This window comes from Mirounga leonina, unplaced genomic scaffold (assembly GCF_011800145.1).
Source record: "Mirounga leonina isolate KUSES-001 unplaced genomic scaffold, KU_Mleo_1.0 Mir_99, whole genome shotgun sequence".
Taxonomy (NCBI): Eukaryota; Metazoa; Chordata; class Mammalia; order Carnivora; family Phocidae; genus Mirounga; species Mirounga leonina.
The window spans coordinates 4,321,444-4,343,171 of NW_023270971.1; the positions used below are offsets into that span (position 1 = coordinate 4,321,444).

The window sequence follows — 21,728 nt, forward strand, 5'->3', positions numbered from 1 at the left end:
CTAAATTGCTTTTATTGAGATGTGAGTGATGAACTTCTTGTAGTAATACAGATAGCTCAGACAGGTAAGAGATAGAGGCATTCTGTGCCCCACCCTACCCCCCAGAGGGGGGCTGTAAAGTACATCAGGAGAGATGCCTCACAAATACTTTTCAGTAGATCTTCCCTCAGCAGGAGGTTTGGGACAATTTGACCTAATGTACCCAGAGTATGAGGAGGAAAGAAAGAAATGTGTGCAGATATAGATTTTAAGATAGAGAAGATAATACGAAAACATCCCAAGTAAGTGAGTTGAAAAAGAACAGGGGAATCAAGCAAGAAAAAGAAAAAAGAGTTTGGAAATGCTAATTCAACAGGTATCTAAACCCTTGGAACTTAAAAAAGCTAGATGAATATCAGAATCACTTGGAGAAATTCTAAAGCCTGAAGATGCACCATTCTACTATCAAGATCATGAAAAACTGTTAATAGTGAGTCCTGGACATTGCTATGTTTTAAAAGCTCCTGGATCAGACTCAGGCACAACCTGGGAGAGAGCACAGCATAGAAATTGCTAGAATAGGAGAAAAATAAACCTGGAGATTAAAGTTGAAACAAGATGAGGTATTACCCTAAATTATTTGATAAGTAATTTGATCTTTACTTCAGAGGTAAATGAGAGACACTAAAGGCTTTTAATATAAGGGAGAGATTTTTCAGTTATTTATTTCCTAACAAACCAATCATCTTTATGGACTGATTCAGTGGAAAGAGATCATTTCAAATGCCATCTACCAATGAATAACCTGGACTCAACATTTAGACTTTATAATGCACATTTTGCTTATTTTAAATCTGAGAATCGTAACTCCTGTCTCACAAGTTTATCATAAATATTTGAGTTAAAATATTAGAACTGTCCATACTTGTGTGTGAGGATTATACTTGTCACCCTAAACCTACCAGTAACTTTTAGCACTGAAGAAGCCCAGAATTTAGAAATATCAGAGACTCTATACTTCAAGGGGAATAGACTTTCCTGACACATAAAGAGACCAAAAACCAAAAACAATAGCACAAACACCAGGAGTTTAGGTGGGGAAAGTCATCATAGTCACTATAAAATACTATTAAAATGTCCATTTTCAACAAAATATATGAGAAATTCAAGATACAGGAGAGTATGTTCCATACACATGAATAAAAAAAAAAAATCAAGGATAGAAATTCTTTTTCAGGGGCTAAGATGTTGGACCTAACAAAAAAATTTAAAGTAGCTTTTATAATATAATTAAGGATCTAAGGAAAACTCTATAGAATTAAAGAATGGTATGACAATATTTCATCAACTAGAGAATATCATTAAGATACAAACTTATTTGAAATAAATAAATAGAATTTCTGTAATTGAAAAATACAATAACCAAAACTTAAAAATTCACAGCAGACTTGAGCTGGAAGAAGAAAGTATCAGTGAACTGAGTTTAGATCAATAGACAGTAAGAAATCTAAAGAACAGAAAATAAAACAATAAGATAAACTGAACCCAATATCAAAGAAGTCTTGAACACCATTAAATGCACCAACATATGCATAATAGGAGTAGCAGAATAATATGAGAGAGAGAACAGAGCAGAAACATATTATTGGAATAAAGACTGGAAAATTCTCAGATTTTATTTTAAAAACACTATTCTACATATCTAAGACAGTGAACTACAATTAGGGTAAATACAAAAAAAAAAAAATCTAAATCCAGACACATGATATTCAAAATACTGAAAGTCAAAGATAGAAAATACTGAAAGCAGCAAAAGAAAAATGACCCATCACATATAGAAAAATAAAAATATAATTAACTGCTAACTTCCCATCAGAAAATATGGCAGCCAAAGGTAGTGGCTTAACATATTCCAAGTAATAAAAGAAGAAAATAAGCTTCAACTAAGAATCTTATTCTCAGAATGATCTTAACAAAATAAAGGCAAAATACAGACATTTTCAGAAAGAAAAATACTAAGATAATTTGTTGCTATAATACGTTGGTCTTGAGGGGTGCCTGGGTGGCTCAGTCAGTTAAGCGGCTGCCTTCAGCTCAGGTCATGATCCCAGGGTCCTGGGATCGAGCCCCGCATCGGGCTCCTTGCTCCGTGGGAAGCCTGCCTCTCCCTCCCCCACTCCCCCTGCTTGTGTTCCTCTCTCGCTCTGTCTCTCTCTCTCAAATAAATAAAATAAAATCTTTAAAAGAAAAACCTTAGTCTTGACTTACAAGAAACATTAATGGAAGTATTTTTAGATGAAAGAAAGTAATATCAGAGAGTACTTTGCATCCACATGAAAAAACAAAGTGCAATCAACTTCTGAAATGATAGCATGACAAATTCTGCTGACCCATTCTCCAGTGAAATTGGTATAATTTTTTTTTTTTAGTCAAGTCTATGGAAATGGTTTAAGAGCAAACAGCAAATGAAGAAACATCTACTCAAAAAAAAATCTATAAAAATTCATAAGAAAGGCAAGATTCTGCAGTATTTGAACCAAGGGGCTTCTCCCTTTCCCTTTCCCCTGGTCAATAAGGTGGAGACTCCATTCCAGACTGCTTTATCCAAGAACACAGGAATATCTCTTTACCCAGCTCCAAGCTGGAGGGTTTTCTTCTGAGGAAGAGCAGGACTTCAGCACTTCTCTTCTTACCTCCATCTGTCTGCTGCTGAGGCTAATTCCTGAGTGAGTGAATGGGGGCTCACTTCCACCCAACTCCTTGTTGTGGAATGGAAGCTCTGCCTTGGGTGTGGCTTACAGTGAATACTACACACCTATGGCCCTTCCCCCAGTTCATGAGTTGATAGTCCTACACCAGGAGAGGCAAATGAAGTGAACCTGAGGCTACTACTACTCCTCCCCTGAGTGCTCAGGTCCTAAAGAATAGGTGTCACTCCAAGCTCCAGAGCTTTGGTTCAGAGGTTTTGCCTTGGAGGAAAAGCAGGCCATAAAACAGATAGCTCTGGATCTCTTCCCAAAGGAACTGACTTCATTTACAATGGAGCTTTTTCAGGGCGCCTGGGTGGCTCAGTCATTGGGCATCTGCCTTCAGCTCGCGTCATGATCCCGGGGTCCTGGGATCGAGCCCCACATCGGGCTCTCTGCTCCACAGGAAGCCTGCTTCTCCCTCTCCCACTCCCCCTGCTTGTGTTCCCTCTCTCACTGTGGGTCTCTCTCTGTCAAATAAATAAATAAAATCTTAAAAAAAAAAAAAATAGAGCTCTTTCAGAGCTCTTTCAAAAACCATGGGGGGTTATTGTAAAGGGAATTAGGAGATTTATCGACTTAATGAAGATACAGCCTAGACTACAGGTTAGCTAGTTTGCAGGAGACATATCAGGAATAAGACAGCTGGGAGGAGATTTCCTGTGGTAAGCATAAATATAAAACACTGACCCCAGAGAATATTCCATGCAAGGAAATACTATTTTATTAGATTAGTTTGTAGAGGTATTTATGTCCTAAGACATTGTTGTAAACAATAGAGTGATCTGCTGGCAATTAGTGGAGCATAACAGATGGGTCTCTTCAGAGACAGAGTGGAAGAGGCCTAATCTGTACCACTGTCATTCAAGACAACTGTAAGCATACCCAAAGTTGTGCCTCCTTAAAAAGTAGCATCAAAAACTTAACATTTAAGGGGAGAAAGGGGAGTAAATGGTACTACAACTATCCAGGCTATCACTAAACAAATAAACAAGCAAATAAGAAAAACAATCCTCGTGAAGGAAGCAGTACCCAGAAACACTACAGAGTCATTACAATATGTTCAGTTTCTAACAAAAAAATTAGAAGGCATGCAAAGAAACAGGAAAGCATGACCCATCACAATGAAAAAAAAAAGCAGGCAACAGAATTGCCTGTGAGAGAGACCAATGTTGGATTTAGCCAGAAAATATTTTAAAATAGTCATTATTAATATTTCAGAACTAAGGGAAAGCTTGATTAAAGAAGTAATGGAAGGTATGACAACAATGCCACCTCAAATAAAGAATATCAATAAAGAGAGGGAAGTGGAAATTCTGGAAATTAAAAGGTACAACTGTTGAAATAAAGCATTCACTAGAAGGGAACAATAGTAGATTTGAGCTGGCAGAAGAAATAATTAGTGAATTTGAAGATACATCAATAGACATTATGTAAGCTGAACAGAGAAAAGAATAAATAAAGAAAAACGAACAGAGCTCTGGAGAGATGTGGGACACTATATGGCACACTAATAGTTGTATAATGGCCATACCAGAGGAAAGGAGAGGAGAGAGGCAGACAAAAACCGAAGAAACAGTGTCTGAAAACTGCCCAAGTTTGTGAAGAAAACAACCTAAACATCAAGGAAGCTCAACAAATACCAAGTAGGATAAACTACAAAAAGACCACAAATACCCACATCATGGTAAAAATGTTGAAAGTCAAAAACAAGAAAAAATCTTGAAACAGCAAGAGAAAAAGGACACTTACAAGCAACATCCAATAGGATTAACAGCTAACTTTGCAGCAGAAACAATGGGGCCAAACGTCAGTGGGATAACATATACAAAGTGCTCAAGGGAAAAATTAATCAACCAAGAATGCCAGAGATAATTAAAAATGTTTTCATCTAGGGCGCCGGGGTGGCTCAGTCGGTTAAGCAACTGCCTTCAGCTCAGGTCATGATCCCAGGGTCCTGGGATCGAGCCCCCCCATCAGGCTCCCTGCTCAGCAGAAGCCTGCTTCTCCCTCTCCCACTCCCCCTGCCTGTGTTCCCTCTCTCTCTGTGTCTCTCTCTTTGTTTTTTTTTTTTTTTTAAGACAAAGAAACCCATTTTAAAAATGGGCAAATGACATGAACAGATATTTCTTCAATTAGATCTGGAAATGGCCAATGAGCCCATGAAAACATAATCAACATCATTAGGAATAATCAGGCAAATACAAACTAAAATCACAATGAGATACCACTTCACACTCATTTGGATGTCTGAACGCATGGAATGCAGAACAACAAGAGTGAACCCACAAAGTAAACTATAGACTTTATGTGATAATGATGTATTAGTGTAGGTTCATAACAAACATACTGCTCTGGTTGGGGACGTTGAGAATGAGAGAGGCTAGACATGTGTGGAGACAGGGAGTATACAGAAAGTCTTTCTACCTTTTGCTGAATGTTGCTGTGAACCTAAAAGTATTCTCTAAAATTGTATTATATAAATGGAAGTTATACTTCATCTTGGCTTAGACCATATCCACTGGCTCTCATGTTCTGATCCTCATCACTCTACCAAATAGAGATAATGTTTGGGTGCTTCTGATACCCATTTATGTGGATAGTGACACTGTAAGTCTATCCTCAGTCCATCAATCTAGACACTCCGTGCAGGAGGGTCTACCCATCACTTCTATGCCATAATGGGCTCAGGAATTTTGTGATGACTTGCTGGCTTCCAGTACCCTGAACAGAAATTGAGACACAGATTTTCTCTTAAAATACTCTTAAATACTCAAACATGTCTGAATGCAGCAAACCCTCCTGATATTAATCCCTCCCCATGGTTGACGGGATGGCAGGACAAGATCCATAGTCACTCTCCTGAACAATCACCAACATCAAAGTCAGATATTTCTTCCCTGGAACTTCCCTCCTCTCAATCCATAAAACATTGGCATTAACAAATATAATCATAAATCTTTGTTCCTTATGAACAGTGATTTTCTGAAACCAATAATTCATCTCAGGGTGTTTTATCACTGACATGATGACTTCATTCTGAGCAATGAAGCTCTTTACCAATTTATATATAGGGAGACATTAGGCTAAGCATGACTGTAGGAGAAAGACGTAAGGCAGAAGCAAAACAAAAATTAAAAACATATATATATATTCAAATTATCATCCCATGAAATAATATTAATGTCCTCAAAATGGAGTAGAGGTCTCCCCATCATCAAGACATGGAGACTGTGTACAAGATCAGATTTGAGCAGGTTCTGAAGACAAAAGTAAGATGCATGAGTAAGTGCTTGTGGCCCTACAATGCCACATTGTCTTCTCTGTTACAATTAAGCTCTATGCTTGGTTATTATCATGATCTTTCTTCCAGTTGCAGGAGATGAATTTTCTTTAAAGTGGCAGTAGATGACCTCTGACCCTAAACTTTTCCTTAAATTAGTCGTTGACCAACCTGAGCCTAACATTTTCTCCTTTCAGGTATTGATGAGACTTAACCACCACCACTCAGTCTCAGAGTCATAATTACCATTTTCCTACACCTCCCAAACATCAGAGATATTGCATAAGCCAGGGGATACCCTTCCATCTATATCTTGTCACACTCAGTACAGGGGAAAACTTTAAAATTACATTGTTACAGCACGCCATGGGACATCAGCACTATTTACTACCAGGCATGAGTTACTCATTGCCATTTGGTGTGCCAGATAGCCAATTCCAGAACCACATCCTATAATCTACTTCCTATGATCATGATGGCACCTACTGTCATAGGCTGGTCTCCCTGGAAGATCTTAATATGTTGATTCATGTACTGGTGTTTAGTGAGGAAATGCTCCTGGAAGAGATTGGTTAAAGAGTGGAGGAGTTGGATGAGGAGGAGAAACAAGTAGAGCAAAGGTGCAATTTTATGTGAGTTTCCAGATATAGCTTAATTCCATGGGGAGTGTAAACTACACTCTGCTGAAGGCAGAAATGTGTTCTGCTGAAGCAAGAAATCTGTGCTGCCATACTCCTGCACTACTCACTCATTACACGGAGGTTGCTACAAGGGAATGTAAACTCCTAGCACTTTTAGCTTTTGGAACATCCAGACAAAGTAGCACTAGTAGCCAGTAAAGGTAGCACTCTAAAGAAGGTTGTAGGTACAAGTCATAACGAGCAAAATATATCAAATCTGGGGAATAAGAGTAAAGATTTAATTGGTAAAAGGCATCTGGGTGAAGCACACATGTGTCCTCTACAGTATCCATGTAATCAGCAACCTGTTCAAGAACCAAAATGTTACCAGAATCCCTAAAGCCCTCCCCACTTTTATTCCCTCCTAGTCACTAACTTCCAAGATAACAACTATCCTGGCATCAAATACCATAGATTGGTTCCACCTGTTTTGTACTTTATATAAAAGGAATTATACAGCATGTCCTCTTTTATTTCTGGTTTCATTTCCTCATCTCATTGTAAGAGTCATTGTGCTATTGCATGTATGAAAGCCACCTGTTGGAAGATTGAAGGGCCTCCACTTCATCTCTCTGAATAATTGTATGGAAGAGAACGCTACTTCCCCAACATCTGGAACCACATTTAATTGTTTATATGAATGAGGATATACATGTCTATTGTGTATATTGAGTCATTTTGCATTTTAGGATTATTTGCTACAACGATATGCTTACATTAATATGAATATTTTTGGGCACCTGGGCGGCTCAGTCAGTTAAGCGTCTTCCTTCAGCTCAGGTCATGATCCCAGGGTCCTGGGATTGAGTCCCACATCGGGCTCCCTGCTCAGCAGGGAGTCTGCCTCTCCCTCTCCCTCTGCTGATCTCTGTCAAATAAATAAATAAATCTTTAAAAAAATAATATGAATACGAATATTTTCTTTGTCATAAGTATTAAATATTGTGCAATTCCCATCAAGATTCTCTTATTAACTCAGAGAATATTCATTAATTTGCAAGCATATGGATAATACATATTACCATATGTATTTCAGAATACACAGTCTGTGATGCCTTGGAATTTACTGAGGCTTCCTTTATGACCTAAAAGATAGTCTAGTTTTATAAATGTTCACTGTGTGCTTAAAAAGAGAGTTTTTTTGTTAATTTGCTCTAAAGTTCTATATATATCTAAAAATCCAAGCTAATTATACTTATTTAAGTTACACTTATTTTGGAATAAATTTTTTTTATTGGTTTATAGTATTCTGGTTTTTTACAGTGACGATACTTCTTAGGAGTCTAAGTGATTTGGTGTGAGTACCCATGTTTCCATAAATTCTGTATATGAAGGAAGATCTAAAGTCAGGCCCTCATCTGAGTTCTTCCTGGTGACTATAAGAAGAGAGGTGGAGATAAGTCTAAAGGCAGAGAGTCCTAGACAGAACCTTTGGAATCTACTCTCATTGCTACCACCAAATCTGGGACCTCCTCTAGTCAAAGTTACCTTTAACTCTTAAATGTATGCAACATTGGGAAGAAGCAGCCTGGGGAGTTTGGAGGGGAAGGAGTTAGAGGTGGGAATATCCAAAGGAAGGTGGCCAGTTGCACCTGTCAGCAGGAACTCCTACGTAACGCAGAGCTTTTGCACCAACCTGATATTATGTGTGAACACTGGAGGCCTGGGCTGTTGCTGCTGATCTCTGTGGCTGAGGGGCAGAATAGGACTACAGTCATCAAATGAATTATTGACATGTATATTATGGAACATTGATGAAATATTGATTCTTTTGGATGGCACCATGACCTCGGGTGCCTGGACTCTTCAGGCTGATTGCCACCAGTGGCAGGTAACCTTATCTCTTTGCTCTAACTTATAAATAATATTTTCTATGTGGGCCATAATATGATAAGCCTGAGAGGTACTGCTTTCTATATATGTATTGACTGCATTGTTGAGAATGAGGATTTTTTCAAGTTTGACTTGTTTAATAAATATAGTGAATTATAGCAGCTTAACATTATTCATATTCCCCGCTGGCTTTCTGGTCCTTTTCTACCATCACTTCCTTTGTATCTTTATCACTCACTGACTCTTTAGTCAGCTGTAGTATGGCTTCTCAACACTGAGGAGTAAGGTAGCAAATTTATCAGAAGGTCAATCCTGTCCAACTTTCTTCACAATGAAAGATTATAAGAAATCAATGCCTTATCTTCATCACCCCTAGCAGGTGCTGGAATTCCTTTCTTAAACACTAATATATCTCCTAGCTGCTCTCCTGAATCTTGCTATTCCTCTCCTTATTTATTCTAGCATTTAGAGAAATGTCTTTTAACAATATCTCCTCTGTTCAAATCACCTAATGGCTTCCCAACTCTAAATGTAAAAGCCAAAGTTTTACCTAAAGAAAATGAAAACACTAATTCAAAAAAATCAGACAAAATCAGAGAGGGAGACAAACCCTAAGAGACTCAACTACAAGAATGAAACTGAAGGTTGATGGAGGGGAGGGAGGTGGGGGGGGATGGAGTAACTGGGTGATGGGCACCTTCCTGCTCAGCGGGAGGTCTGCTTCTCCCTCTCCCACTCCCCTTGCTTGTGTTCCCTCTCTTGCTGTGTCTCTCTCTCTGTCACATAAATAAATAAAATCCTTAAAAAAAAAGAAAAAGAAAAAACACAGGTAGCCATCATTGCACTTTTGAGATTATACTATAATACCTCTTCAATGCAGAAAACAAACATAAAAAGGCACAAATTCAAAATACATACAAAATTATACATAATCTTAAGAACTAGTAGTAACCACTGTTAACAATTCAGAATTTGTCATTATATTTTTTACATACAATTTTATTGAAAGTTGTTTTTACCCACATTACACATTATTTCTGTTATATGTTATGTTAAAATTTACATTATTCTATGTGTAAACTTATATGTCACACAGTATATGATGAAATAGTTCCATGTCAATAAATATTCTTTTACAATATTATTTTTAATAGTTACTTATTTTTTCATTCATAGATAAACCAAAATATGACCAACCCTCTGTAAAATGATTTCCATTTTGCAGTGTCACAAAAATTCCTGTTATAAATATTTATGGAAACAACATTTTTTTAAAGATTTTATTTATTTATTTGAGAGAGAGAGTGAGAGAGAAAACAAGTAGGGTGAGGGCGAGAGGGAGAAGCAGACTTCACTCTGAGCAGGGAGCTGGACATGGGGCTTGACATGGGGTTCAATGTGGGGTTAGATCCTGGGATTCCAGGATCATGACCCGAGCTGAAAGCAGATGCTTAACTGACTGAGCCACCCAAGTGCTCCTGGAAACAACTTTATGATGAATTCTCATTTGAGAGTTTAAAAGTTCTACAAATTTATGTACTCACCAGCAGTTTCACCAACTTCAAATGTTTACAATATTTTTTTATCTTTGACAGTTTTCCTATTTATTACAAAGAATATTCAAATATAGAGATTTTATTCAATTCACTAACAATATTTATCAATTATTTATATAGTAACTGTCCTTTCACCTACTGATATAATAAATTATAGTAATCTCCTTTCTAATATGTAACTGTCCTTCCATTCTTGAAATAAATCTTACTTCTTCATTGTAAACTATTCTTTGACATACTGTTAAGTTTTATTGGCTAATCTTTATTATCGTAATGTATTTCTAAGATTTTTAATATAAAACAGTATTGATGTTTCACATGTATATATAGTATCTTGCACAGATAAGAATTTCACAAAATCAACACACCCATTTAAACATCACCCAGACCAAGAAATCAGACATTATCAGTACCCCAGAAGCCCCTCAAATCCCATTAGAGATTAAATCCCATCCATCTACTTGGATGTTCCCATGTTATCTCAAACAATATCTTCACAATGAAACTCATCCTATTCTCCAAAGCATTTCTCACCATCTATCGTCAAGGTTGCTGGTAACTTCTAGATCACAAGATAGGCCTACAGCTCTCTGGACCCCCAGCTTACTGTAGGGCTTTTCAAGGTTTGAACTTTGTTGATCATCACTGTCCCGACTGCCCACTTCTCATCCAAATAACTGCTCTCTTCCCTTAGCTAAGATATTGAACCCTCTTAATTAAGTTTAGCTCTGCTCCAGATTATGAGGCTCAGACTGATTCTAGTTATGGATTTTGAAAAAGCGCTAGGTGCAGTTTAGATGATTCCAAATTTGACAGATTTGCACATTCTCCCACTCTGATTATGGGTTCTGATTATGATAACTGTGCTCCTGATTTGCTTTAGGGTCCACCTTTCATACCATTTAATAGCTAATTTCTTAATAAGTTTTCTTGGGGTAGAATCCATGCTTTGTTGACATTACCAGGAACCCCTTTTCCTTGAGACTGAATTTCAGCCTTGTGTAGTCCAAGTGTTTGCTGCTTTAACTTTCAAAGCTCTTTTATTTTTTCTTCTCCAGCATAAAATGAGAAGCAGCGGCGCCTGGGTGGCTCAGACGGTTAAGCATCTGCTTTCAGCTCAGGTCATGATCCCAGGACCCTAGGATCGAGCCTTGGGAGTCTGCTTTCCCCTCTCCCTCTGCTGCTCCCCCTGTTTGTGCTCTCTCTCTCAAATAAATAAATAAATAAAATCTTTTAAAAAATGAGAAGGAAAACATATTTTTGCCTCAATGCATTCCTAAATTATTGTTTGTCCTTTCCTGTCATTTCATCCCCATGCTGCCATATCCACACACTTCACCAATTATCTCTGCCCAGAAACCTGGCACAAAGCACTCCTTTCCAACTTCCCTGCTGCCCCACTATCTGCTCAAGTTGAATCCGATGAGGCTATCCTTTGGCTTCATTGCATGCTACCCATCACACTTGGAGGCCCATGGATAAATGTCTTTCTTTATAAAAGAGTGGTTTACTGTTCAAAAGGAAACACAGCATAGAAGGATAAAGTTACAACTACAGTATATACATGAATTTCCTCAGACAGAAAGTCAGAAGATCCTGCACCAGGGAATCACATTGGGTGGATTTATGTCCACTGTTTAACCTGGCTCCTCTTCCCTCTGATTTATGGCTTATCTTTCAAAGTGTCAGTTTTTCCTCTGCTTGGAATCCCCACCCACCATTAACATCCCACAGATTGGAGGAGGTTCAGAGCTGGTGTGGTCTTACTGGGGGATTTCTCCTTTTCAATATTCTAATCAGTGTGAGTTGCCTATTTGCCAGGAATGAACACACACACACACACACACATCTGTCAAGATCAAGTATTAATTTTTATAATAATTTTCACTCTTTAAACCAATATCTTTTACACTAAAGGCTCTGATTCATAAATACATTGTAAAATCAAAGTGGGTTACAACCTGCATCTTAATGGAATAAACTAGAAGAAAACAGAATAGGATAGAAAATACTATAGTGCACTGCACACAGTGTAAGTAGGATTTTGTGATGTTTCAGATATGTGAGTGTATGTGTATTTGTGTTTTGGTTGTAATATAAAATTTATTTCTTACTATGGGCTGCATTAAAAATAATGTAAAAAAAACATACAAACATATAAAGAAGTTTTAAAAACTTCTAACTGCAAGAATCTCATCTCCTATAATATATCACATTATTAGGCAGAGTATTGCTTATTTTCTTTTAGGCTTTAAGAATATGCATGCTACTTTAATCCTGACAGAAATTTTTAAAAAGGTCAAATATTTTTTAATAAAAAGACCATTTTAGTAAGGACTCAATTATGTTCTTAGACATGAGCCTTTGATTTCCCCAGTTTTTATTCAGGCAAAGAGAAGAAAGTGTTCTGTTCTTTTAATTATCTTATGTTGGGTGGGTTTTCTCTCTTCTGATACTAGTTCCGCACATGACTCAGGTTTTCCTCACCAACTGCCACATCTCCTAGCTGACTGCCTTTCTACTTTTGTGGATTTCTGCTTGTCACCCACTTTTAATAAAACTTTAAGATTTGTGAGAGCAGTAATTTAATGGATGGATACTAGGCCACCTCTATGACCTACTATAAAGCCTGGAATTTAATGGGTAATCAATAAGGAGTGGTAAAGTCAAATCAAATTCTGGCCCTCCTTTTTTCTACCTGTTGGTGTCTGGTTAATGTCAATGACATGACCAGACCTATGGGACAATATTACATAGAAATAGTAATAATGAATGCATTACTTAGTTCCATCAGGAATAAGACCCTACAAGTTAAACAAAAAGGAAGAAATATGTTGACAAGACATTAGTGACTTATAGATGGTCCAGCTACCCATGGTTTGCCTACACTTTTCACCATTTATGAAACATATCCTACAAGAAACCCAGCTGCAAACCCAGGCTGGTGAGAATGATAGCTTCTTGGATATAATGTTTTGAGGCAAAAAAGTCATTTGTGCTCCTTTATTGGTCCTTCAACTAGAGAGAACAGGCTTTTGTCAGGGTGGTTTTTTGACCTGTGCCTCCTGATGTTTGCAGGTTGCTATCTTCCTCAGCTCCAAGTCTGGATACATGAAGCAAACAGAAAACTCAGGAAACTCACCAGCATATTATTCTTCAAGTCCCCAGATCCCTAGCCAATCCACTTTCTCTCCCCCTTACTGTCTTCTTATGTTTATTTTATGTGTATTTCATTTGTACTTAGTGGTAAAAATAGGGAAATTATACCTACTACAGATCCAGAAGTTTTATAAATTTCAGTTATGTCAAGTTGGTAAGTAGGGTTATTCAAGTCATCTGTAATCTTTCTATCTTTTGTGTTAATGTTGCTGGTGTTGGAAGTGTACTTCCCTAATTGCATGGAATGCAAAGTAGATAATATTGTCTGATTTCCAGTTATACTGCAGGCATGGGCACTGGGCAATGTTATGTACTCTCCAGATTTAGATTAAGCCCTGTTTTTTTTTTAAAGATGGGTGAAGAAATCTGACTTCGCCATCCACCATTTTCCTACAAAGATCAGGAGAGATCATCTTCTTAATGTTAGTGCCTTTTTTAACTGGCAAAACTAACCTTATGCTGGTACGCAAAGGATCTCTAAAGCCTTTGAAAAACCAGGGAAATGGAGCTCCAGAGAAGCAACAGGTAATTATTAGCCAAAGACCTCTGAATCTTCAACAGATAAAACTGTCTTTAGTTGTATAGGCAGTTTTCTTTTCTCACTTGAATTTAATTTCTAAAGTAACTGCTTCTACAGACACTAGAAAGGTTGACACTAGTGCTAAGAGGATCCAAAAACCTAATTATTTTCTTCCCTTATCTTCACTCTTATGATCCATACTTCATTCAACCTCTATCTCCTGCTCCCAAAGTCACAGGTCCCCAAGTTACTTTTGTCTATTACTGATAGAATTTGGATATTCATGAACAAGTTGATTTCAGTTATACAAAATAAGATGTTAAATTTCTTCACATTCAAGTTTTATCATAAATAATAACCCCATAATATAACCAAGAAAGAGCCAATGGTAGATTTGAATAGGGCAACAAGATCAGATTGTGTTTTAAAAATTGCATTCTAGGAATTCCTACACATTGAGTAAGTAGAAGAATTCCCCTGCAATTGAAAAGATGTCATGTCATATTCATGTATGAAAAGATGTTTTTTATCATGTTTTATACATGTTTTTATACATACTTTATAAAGATGTTATTGACTCCAGTCAAAATTCCAGTAGGGTTATATCTTGGTGGACTAGACACAATCTAATTACCTAGGAGGCAGTATTATGGAGAGATTAAGAGTACTGCCTTTGGAAGGAGGGACAAAGAGCGGAAAATCAAAGATGCTGCCAAGAAAAGCATAAAGTATCACACAAGACATTCATGGTGTTGGTCTAAGAAGATTGATAGATAAGTTAAAGGGAACATTCATTCTCTAAGATGAGAGAAAATAAGTGAACATGGGCTTTGTAGTTAAACATACCTGTGTTTGAATCCCATATCTGACCATTAGTAGCTAGTTACTTCATTACCACTCTTTAGTAGCTAGTTAGTCCCAGCAAATGAATTTACTCTTCTAAGCTTCAGTATCTTTTTCTCTTATACAAGTCTCACAATGCTATAAACCTCATGGGATTATTATAAGGAGTAAATGTGATGAGGAGTGTAGACCACATAACCAGGTATTGGCAGAAAGAAAGGGATGGATAAATGTGTAGATCCCTCGTAAGTTGATATGAAGAGAAGCAGAAAAATAGAAAGAAAAATAAGTGATAAAATTTCCAGAATTACAAGGCAAGGAGAAAAAAAGTGGAGTTGGTTCATCTGAAGCTTCCCTACTTAATAAAGAAGAGGTGAACTTTTCTACTCAAAGTCATATAGGGGAGGTATGGTCAGATAGTTGAAAAAATGGATTAAAGAAAAAGAAATGATATTGGAGATGGGTGGCCTAGTTAGCAACATGATATTAAATAAGAGGCTTTCTTAAGAGTCTAGCAGGTTTAGGTAGCCAACCAAGATTAACTGAGGTCTGGAGTAGGAAAATAGGAAGTTGAGTTTATTCCGGCTTGGAAGAGGGAAGAATAAAGGGTAGGATGTCAAGAGAGTATGGCCATGTCAAGAAGCTAAATTTTAAATGTCAAACTATGGGACTCAGGTAGAGAAGAAAAGACAAAGCAGCAAAAGGCGTGCTAACTACTTGAGAGAGTTTAAGGTCTATGTGATAGAAATTTTCCAGTTAATGGCACATTTTTAGGCTTTCCTATGTTTAAGTAGAGGGAAACAAGTGGAGAAACTGGGAGGCTTGAGTATTGCCAAGATTATTGGTCGCAGTACCCGAGTTTCTTGGGCTGATGTCAGAAATCATGTCCTAGAAAGATAAAACAGGTAAACCTTCTGAGAAGCAGAATGGACTAAGTGACCTCAGGAGGCAGAAGAGACCAGAAAGATGAATCAGCCTTGAATTAGGCAAGAAATTCCACCAGGTCATCTGCAATGTGGTAGGCAATTAGCCTTTGCAAATGCGATCAAATATTTAGGATGCTGGTCCTTCTTGTTCTCATGATCCACAACAGAAACCACAAGTATGGAACCTTCAGATCTCTCCCTGCCTGCTGGAACATGAAACACCAGAAGAGGTGGTTCAAGAGAGGGATCAAAGTAGGAAACAGCCATTAGAGTAATTTCATGCCAAGTAAGTGGTCACTCAGCTGAGCTAGGAGGCTGCTCCCTGTGCTCAGCATGCCCCTGGCCACAGATTCATAGAATAGCAACTTTACTTAAGGCTAGCTCTGACCTCAGGGTGACTAGAGCAGACTCACATTCTGCAGCAACTCATTCAGGTAATATTTCTTCATCTTCTCCATCCTTAGTTCAAATAAGTGGTGGGATCTCGGCATTTCTTCTGTCAGTAGGTTTTCCCATGTGTTTGTTCTCCTCCAGTATCTTCCTTTTGCTTCCTCTGCACATGAAAGTAGGGGAAAATTCACTAGCAGCTAATAGGATTCTCCCTCATTTCCCTGCATGCCCACCAGCTACAATTTGGAGAAGAGACAGAATGACAGAAGGACAGGAGGAAGTTGAGGAAATGACTTGGAAAACATCTTCTCTCTGGGCCTAAGTATTTCCATCCCTATAAGAGAAGAGTGTGGCTAAAGAAATTGGCAATTTCATACAAATAAACTCTTTACTTACAATAGTATCAGTTGACCATCTCAATATGCTTTGAAGTTCATCCTTTTTCTAAGGCTCACACTTTTAGGAGATGTTGAAGCTAGAATCTGAACTCAGATCTCTCTGATATATGTAAAATTATGTGTACCTATCTAAGAATCATAAAAATTATATTTAGATCAAGATATTTATCTTGATTCTTGCATCAGGAAAGGTATACATAATTTTTATGACCCAAGACCAACAATTCTATTTTCAATTCATTCTTTGTATTTGAGCACGTGTAAGTGGTCTGCAAGAAGACACTTAGTTAGGAAATGAAGGACTGGAGAAACAGGTCTATCCCAAGAATCAAATGACTCACATTATAAAGTGACATGTCCCTGATAACGCAGGACAGTCCTCAGTCCACACCCATTTATTCAGAATTTTTTATAAATTCTTGGAGTGTTTATATTTACTCACATGAATGTTCCAGTGTAGATGATAGATTATAGGGTGAACCTATGTAAAAGGAACATGCCTGGGGCCAGTCCTGATGAAAGCCCGGAGCCCAGTTCCTCTTCCAACCAGGACTGGGATTGTACATGACTACTGGCAGAAAAAAAAAAAAAAAGTTCTTTTAACGGTTTACTATCTCTCTTTGAAGCAGAGGGCCCTCTCAGGTCTGAACCCTTGGGTCAGGCCAGTGTGAGACCATCATGGTCAAGTTTATAAGAATGCAACACCTCAGGGCAGTAGGTCCTCTCATGTTTGTAAAGCCAGCTGTGCAAGATATTAGGAATAAACTATCTGAAGCCTTTTCCCAGGTCCCACCAGAGCAGGACATTGGATGAGATCAAATGGCTGCCTTTTCCTACACAACCATATTTTTCCTGGTTTCCTCCACTTTGGCACATACTGTTTTCTCAGGTAAGCAAACTTACAAGTCTTGGGAGAGAAATATCTGATACTCTTTTAGTTGTAGAAAAGAAAAATAGTCATGTGTGACTAAGTGGGGAATGTTAGGCTTGACAATGCAAAGTGGGTATCAATTGGGTATCACTGTTAGAAAAGGGAGTTACTCTGGAAAACCCTCCAAAATTTGAAAATGAAATGACATGTTTCTACATAATGCATGGGTCAAGAAAAATCCAAAGGGAAATTTAAAATTATTTTGAACACAAGGAAAATAAAACAAAATGAGCAAAAGTTTAGGTTCAGAGAAGTGTCATTACCTCCATACTCCTTTCCCTTTTATTCCAACCCCACAGCCATCTTTATGGAACCATCTTCATTGATCTCTGTCTTTCTTGTGTTATATAGAAACATGTGTGCACATTGTGTCATGCTCCTACTTGCTTACCTAAAAGATAGCATACTATAGGTACCTGTTTGCAACTTGCTTTTCTCAATTTACAAATATCCTGAAAATCAGTACATATCAATTCACAGGGATCTCCCTCATTCTTTTATACAATGTCATAGATCTTCCTTGGGTGGGTATACCAAAGTTTATTCAGTCAGTCTTCTTTGTATGGGCGTTTAGTTTGTTTTCAATATTTTGCAGTTACAAACAATGTTGCAATAATCTTATGCATATGTATTTTGTATTGTTGGAGGTGTATCTTCAGGGTAAATTCCTTAAACTAAAAAATATCTAATAAACTGGAAGAGAATATCTGCAACACATATCACAGATAAAGGACTAATACATCTAATATATAAGAATACTTAAAACTGAGGGAAAAGAAATAAAAACCAATTGCCAAATGAGTAATATGCATACATATACAATTCACACACGCATACACATACCCCAAAAATACAGAAATGGCTCTTAAATCTGTAAAAGATATTCAACTTCACTATGAAAAAAATGCTAAAGCACCTCACCTACCAGAAAGGTTTTCCTACACTAAGACTAAAGAGAAATTCAGTTGATCTTTGCATGGTTTCATTTCTTATGTTCAGATGTATTTGAGGTTTATTCTTATATATGGTATGCGGTATATATTTTTACTTTATTTCTGCTAGATGAAGGCCTTTATTTTCCTTTTTCCTCACCGTATCCAGCTACTTTTGTCATTAAAAGATTCTGGTTTTTTAGAATTAGAAAGAAGCGCTCCATTTTTTTTTTTTTAATTCTTTAAAAGATTATATGTGCAATTGGCATAGTCTATTCCTGGAAAGTTTGGTAGGCTTCTTGTTTCCTCTGGGAAATAATTTAAAATACAACTCAAGTTTTCTCTTTGAACTTTGGAAATTCTGACTTTTGGAAAGCTAGAATTTTCTAGCCTATTTAAAAGATCATATTACAGTGAGAGATAAGGAATAACAGAACTATGATAAGTCTTTTCTTATTTCCTTCTCCCACAGCCAGCTGGCCAACCTCTATCTCCAGGCAACACCAGCATCCTCACACAAACTAGTTTCCCAGAACCAGTCTCTCCAGAGCCAAGGAACCCTTAAAGTTTCTCATCATCACTCATAGTATCCTCTTTAGTTCAGCATCTTGGTAGGAACAAGCCTAATATTTTATTTACCATATCATATTTAATTAAAAAAACTTTAAAGTACGTACACTCATCCCAACTGCAGTGAAAAGGAAACTAAAGCCAACAAAAATCAGGTAACTTAATGAAAATAACGTAGTTTGCAAGTTACACCTACAACCTCAACTGGTTTTTACTCTTTTCTCAGTAACATAGAAAATTTATAAATAAAGTCAGGACTGTGAAAATGAAGGAAAGAATGAATAAATGAATAGAGTAGTTAACAAAAGAACACCACCCACAAATTCTGTTGCTGTAAGTTATTTTTTATACTTTTGTGCAAATGAGTAATTAAATTACATTTTCTTATTCAGTTAGTAACTTCAGTGGGTAAAATCATATTCCATGAAGAATGATTTCAACCTATTATGTATGTACTTTGTCTGCAGAAATCTTCAAGCCACGTGATATAAATAAATGGCCTAAGGTAAATTTAAATTTCTCAGTTCTGAATTCTGATGCTAACCTGATCACTCTGTTGATATGAGAGACCTAAAACTTCATAGGGATAAGTAGAACAAAAGTTTTCCATGTGACCTTGGGCATTATAACCTTTCCAGACTTACATTTAATCTTATGTAGCACAAACGTTATAACAGTAAAATACATCTCTGAGCATTAAATGAAATAACACCTGTCACTTGCTCAAGGTCATAAAGTTAAACAGTGGTAAATACAGGATTTATTCCCAGCCTCAATACAGAACCCTCACTCTCAACAATTACATTTGAGCCCCTTCCTCTAGAAGTTCACAAATACATAAATATCTCTACTCACAAACTTCTTAGAATGAGTTCACGGCTTTGGGATTCCAAGTTTAAGTGGAAACTTTACATCTGGGATTTAAGTGGGGATGTTATAATGCTTATGATTTTAAGAGATAATGGATGGGTCACTGCATTTTCTAACACTGCAGTCAGCAAAAAACCTGCCTGACCAAAGCCCAGGAGAAAATCTTGAAAAAGATCAATTGAATAGAAATATTTGATATTATTTCTTTTTTTTTTAAGATTTTATTTATTTATTTGAGAGAGAGAGAGTGAGAGAGAATGCACGATAGGGAGTAGGGTCAGAGGGAGAAGCAGACTCCCCACTGAGCCGGGAGCCCGATGCGGGACTTGATCCCGGGACTCCAGGATCATGACCTGAGCCAAAGGCAGTCACTTAACCAACTGAGCCACCCAGGCACCCTAGTTGATATTATTTCTATGGGGAGGAGGAAGTGACAGGCCAGGAATAGATGGGAGAAAATCTATCAATTGTTATTCATATGACACTTTTTTGGTATTTGCAGCCCCCATGTAAAATGTACTACTCAGTGGATCCTTCTTATACATCACAGTGTCCAGATGTGACATCGTATGTTTGTGCTACAAATGGCCACACTTACCAGAATGAGTGTTTTTTTTGTGTTGATCAGTGGTAAGTTCAAAATAAAATACTATTTTTTTTCTATGTATTTCCTCACAGAAATATCAAATAATCTTAGCCAAGAAACTGGATTTACTGATGGATGGGATTTTTATTTAAAATAACCCCTATTGGTCATAAACGACTGGGGACACACTGTATAAAGAGAAAAGTCTTTCTGAAAAACTTCAGTTAACATTCAAAGTTGACTCATTAAAAAAAAGAAAGAAAGGCTTATGTGGTGTTTTGGCATCAAAGATCATATTAATAGATATCTATAGATTATATTCAAAAAATGAATAGAAATCCATTTTTTCAAATCACTCAAAATTTTTTAACAAATCACATTGACATGCCTATAAATAGCACCCATAAATATTGGTTGGTAGACATAAATAGATATAGATAGCAATACAGTTATAGATACAGACATAGATAAAGTTGTAGACATACACATGAATAACAAAGTGGTTATGTGGTCTTACACAGATAAAAATTGACAGTTGACTTACATATTTCTTTGCCTTTCAAATAAGTTCAATAGTAAACTTAGATTTAAAAATTAATAATATTCCTTGTGATATATTTTAACTCCATTTGAAATTGTTTTTGCAAACAGATTTATGTCTTGTTAGTAACTCTTCCATGACCTGTTAGATCTTCTGTGTTGGGAATCCCCAAGACTATCCTCGGGTTTGATGATTTGCTAGCAGGACTCATAAACTTTAGAAAAGCTGTTATACACATGGTAGCAGTTTATTACTAAGAAAGGATATGAGTAAAATCAGCAAAGGCAGAAAGCTCATAGGGTGGAGTCCAGGAGAGAGCAATCACAAGCTTCCAGTTGACCTTTCCCAGTGGACTCACACAGGCAGTATTTACTTCTCCCAGCTATGCTGTGTGACAACCCATACAAAGTATTGCCAACCTGGGAAGCTCACCAAAGCCTTGATGCCCAGGCCTTTCATTAAAAGCCAGTCACCTAAGCTTGAGACACCTGCATGACTGACAACCACTGAGTCTCCAGCCACCCTGAATTCCCAGAGGTCAAATTAATACAGAGCAGCTCAGGACCACAGGGAACAACAACAGGCATTCCCTTGATCATAAGCTATATGGCATGGCCTATGACCTCAGGTTACAAAGTCACTCTTATCAAGAGGGATATTCCAAGGGCTTATGATTACTTCCCAGGAGCTAATTTGAGCTTCCCAAGTCTGTTGACCTAACCCTTTAATGCATATCTTCCTTTGAAAAGAATCTTCATGGGCTTCCAGTGTCATGAGGATGTTATTGCTGAGCACTGAAGAAAATGGGGTGTAGAAGCTAGTCCAATAAAAGAAATATGTGCTCATCTTCAGAGCAAGTACTAGACTCAGAGGACGATTGAAATGTCATTTAAAGAAAAAGAATGGTAACTGAAAAAATGGGAATTAACCAAGTATCTACCATCAGTTTCAAAGCAAGATGAATGAGAATTCATGAATGTCACC

The 21,728-nt window shown here is 37.2% G+C and overlaps 2 protein-coding genes across 2 annotated transcripts in view; one reads left to right on the forward strand and one right to left on the reverse strand.

The window, feature by feature from the left end:
* The window catches only part of LOC118006736 (sperm-associated acrosin inhibitor-like), a 43,092-nt gene extending 26,418 nt beyond the window's left edge, over window positions 1-16,674 (reverse strand). Inside the window, exon 1 of the mRNA XM_034999497.1 lies at window positions 15,940-16,674. Within this exon, the coding sequence (XP_034855388.1) occupies window positions 15,940-15,956 (17 nt within the window). The 5' untranslated portion in view covers window positions 15,957-16,674. The remainder of the gene's footprint in view (window positions 1-15,939) is intronic.
* Window positions 16,675-17,133: 459 nt separating this feature from the next.
* Window positions 17,134-20,251, forward strand: SPINK13 (serine peptidase inhibitor Kazal type 13). The gene is made up of 3 exons (XM_034999538.1): window positions 17,134-17,203; window positions 19,215-19,252; window positions 20,120-20,251. The coding sequence occupies exons 1-3, from the start codon at window positions 17,134-17,136 to the stop codon at window positions 20,249-20,251; spliced, it is 240 nt and encodes a 79-aa protein (XP_034855429.1).
* Window positions 20,252-21,728: the final 1,477 nt, after the last annotated feature.

Coding starts and splice junctions, on each gene's coding strand:
- SPINK13 (XM_034999538.1), top strand. CDS start 17,134: ATGGCTGCCTTTTCCTACACAACCATATTTTTCCTGGTTTCCTCCACT. Junction 17,204..19,214: donor GGCACATACTGTTTTCTCAG/GTAAGCAAACTT, acceptor CTTTGTCTGCAG/AAATCTTCAAGCCACGTGAT. Junction 19,253..20,119: donor ATATAAATAAATGGCCTAAG/GTAAATTTAAAT, acceptor TGGTATTTGCAG/CCCCCATGTAAAATGTACTA.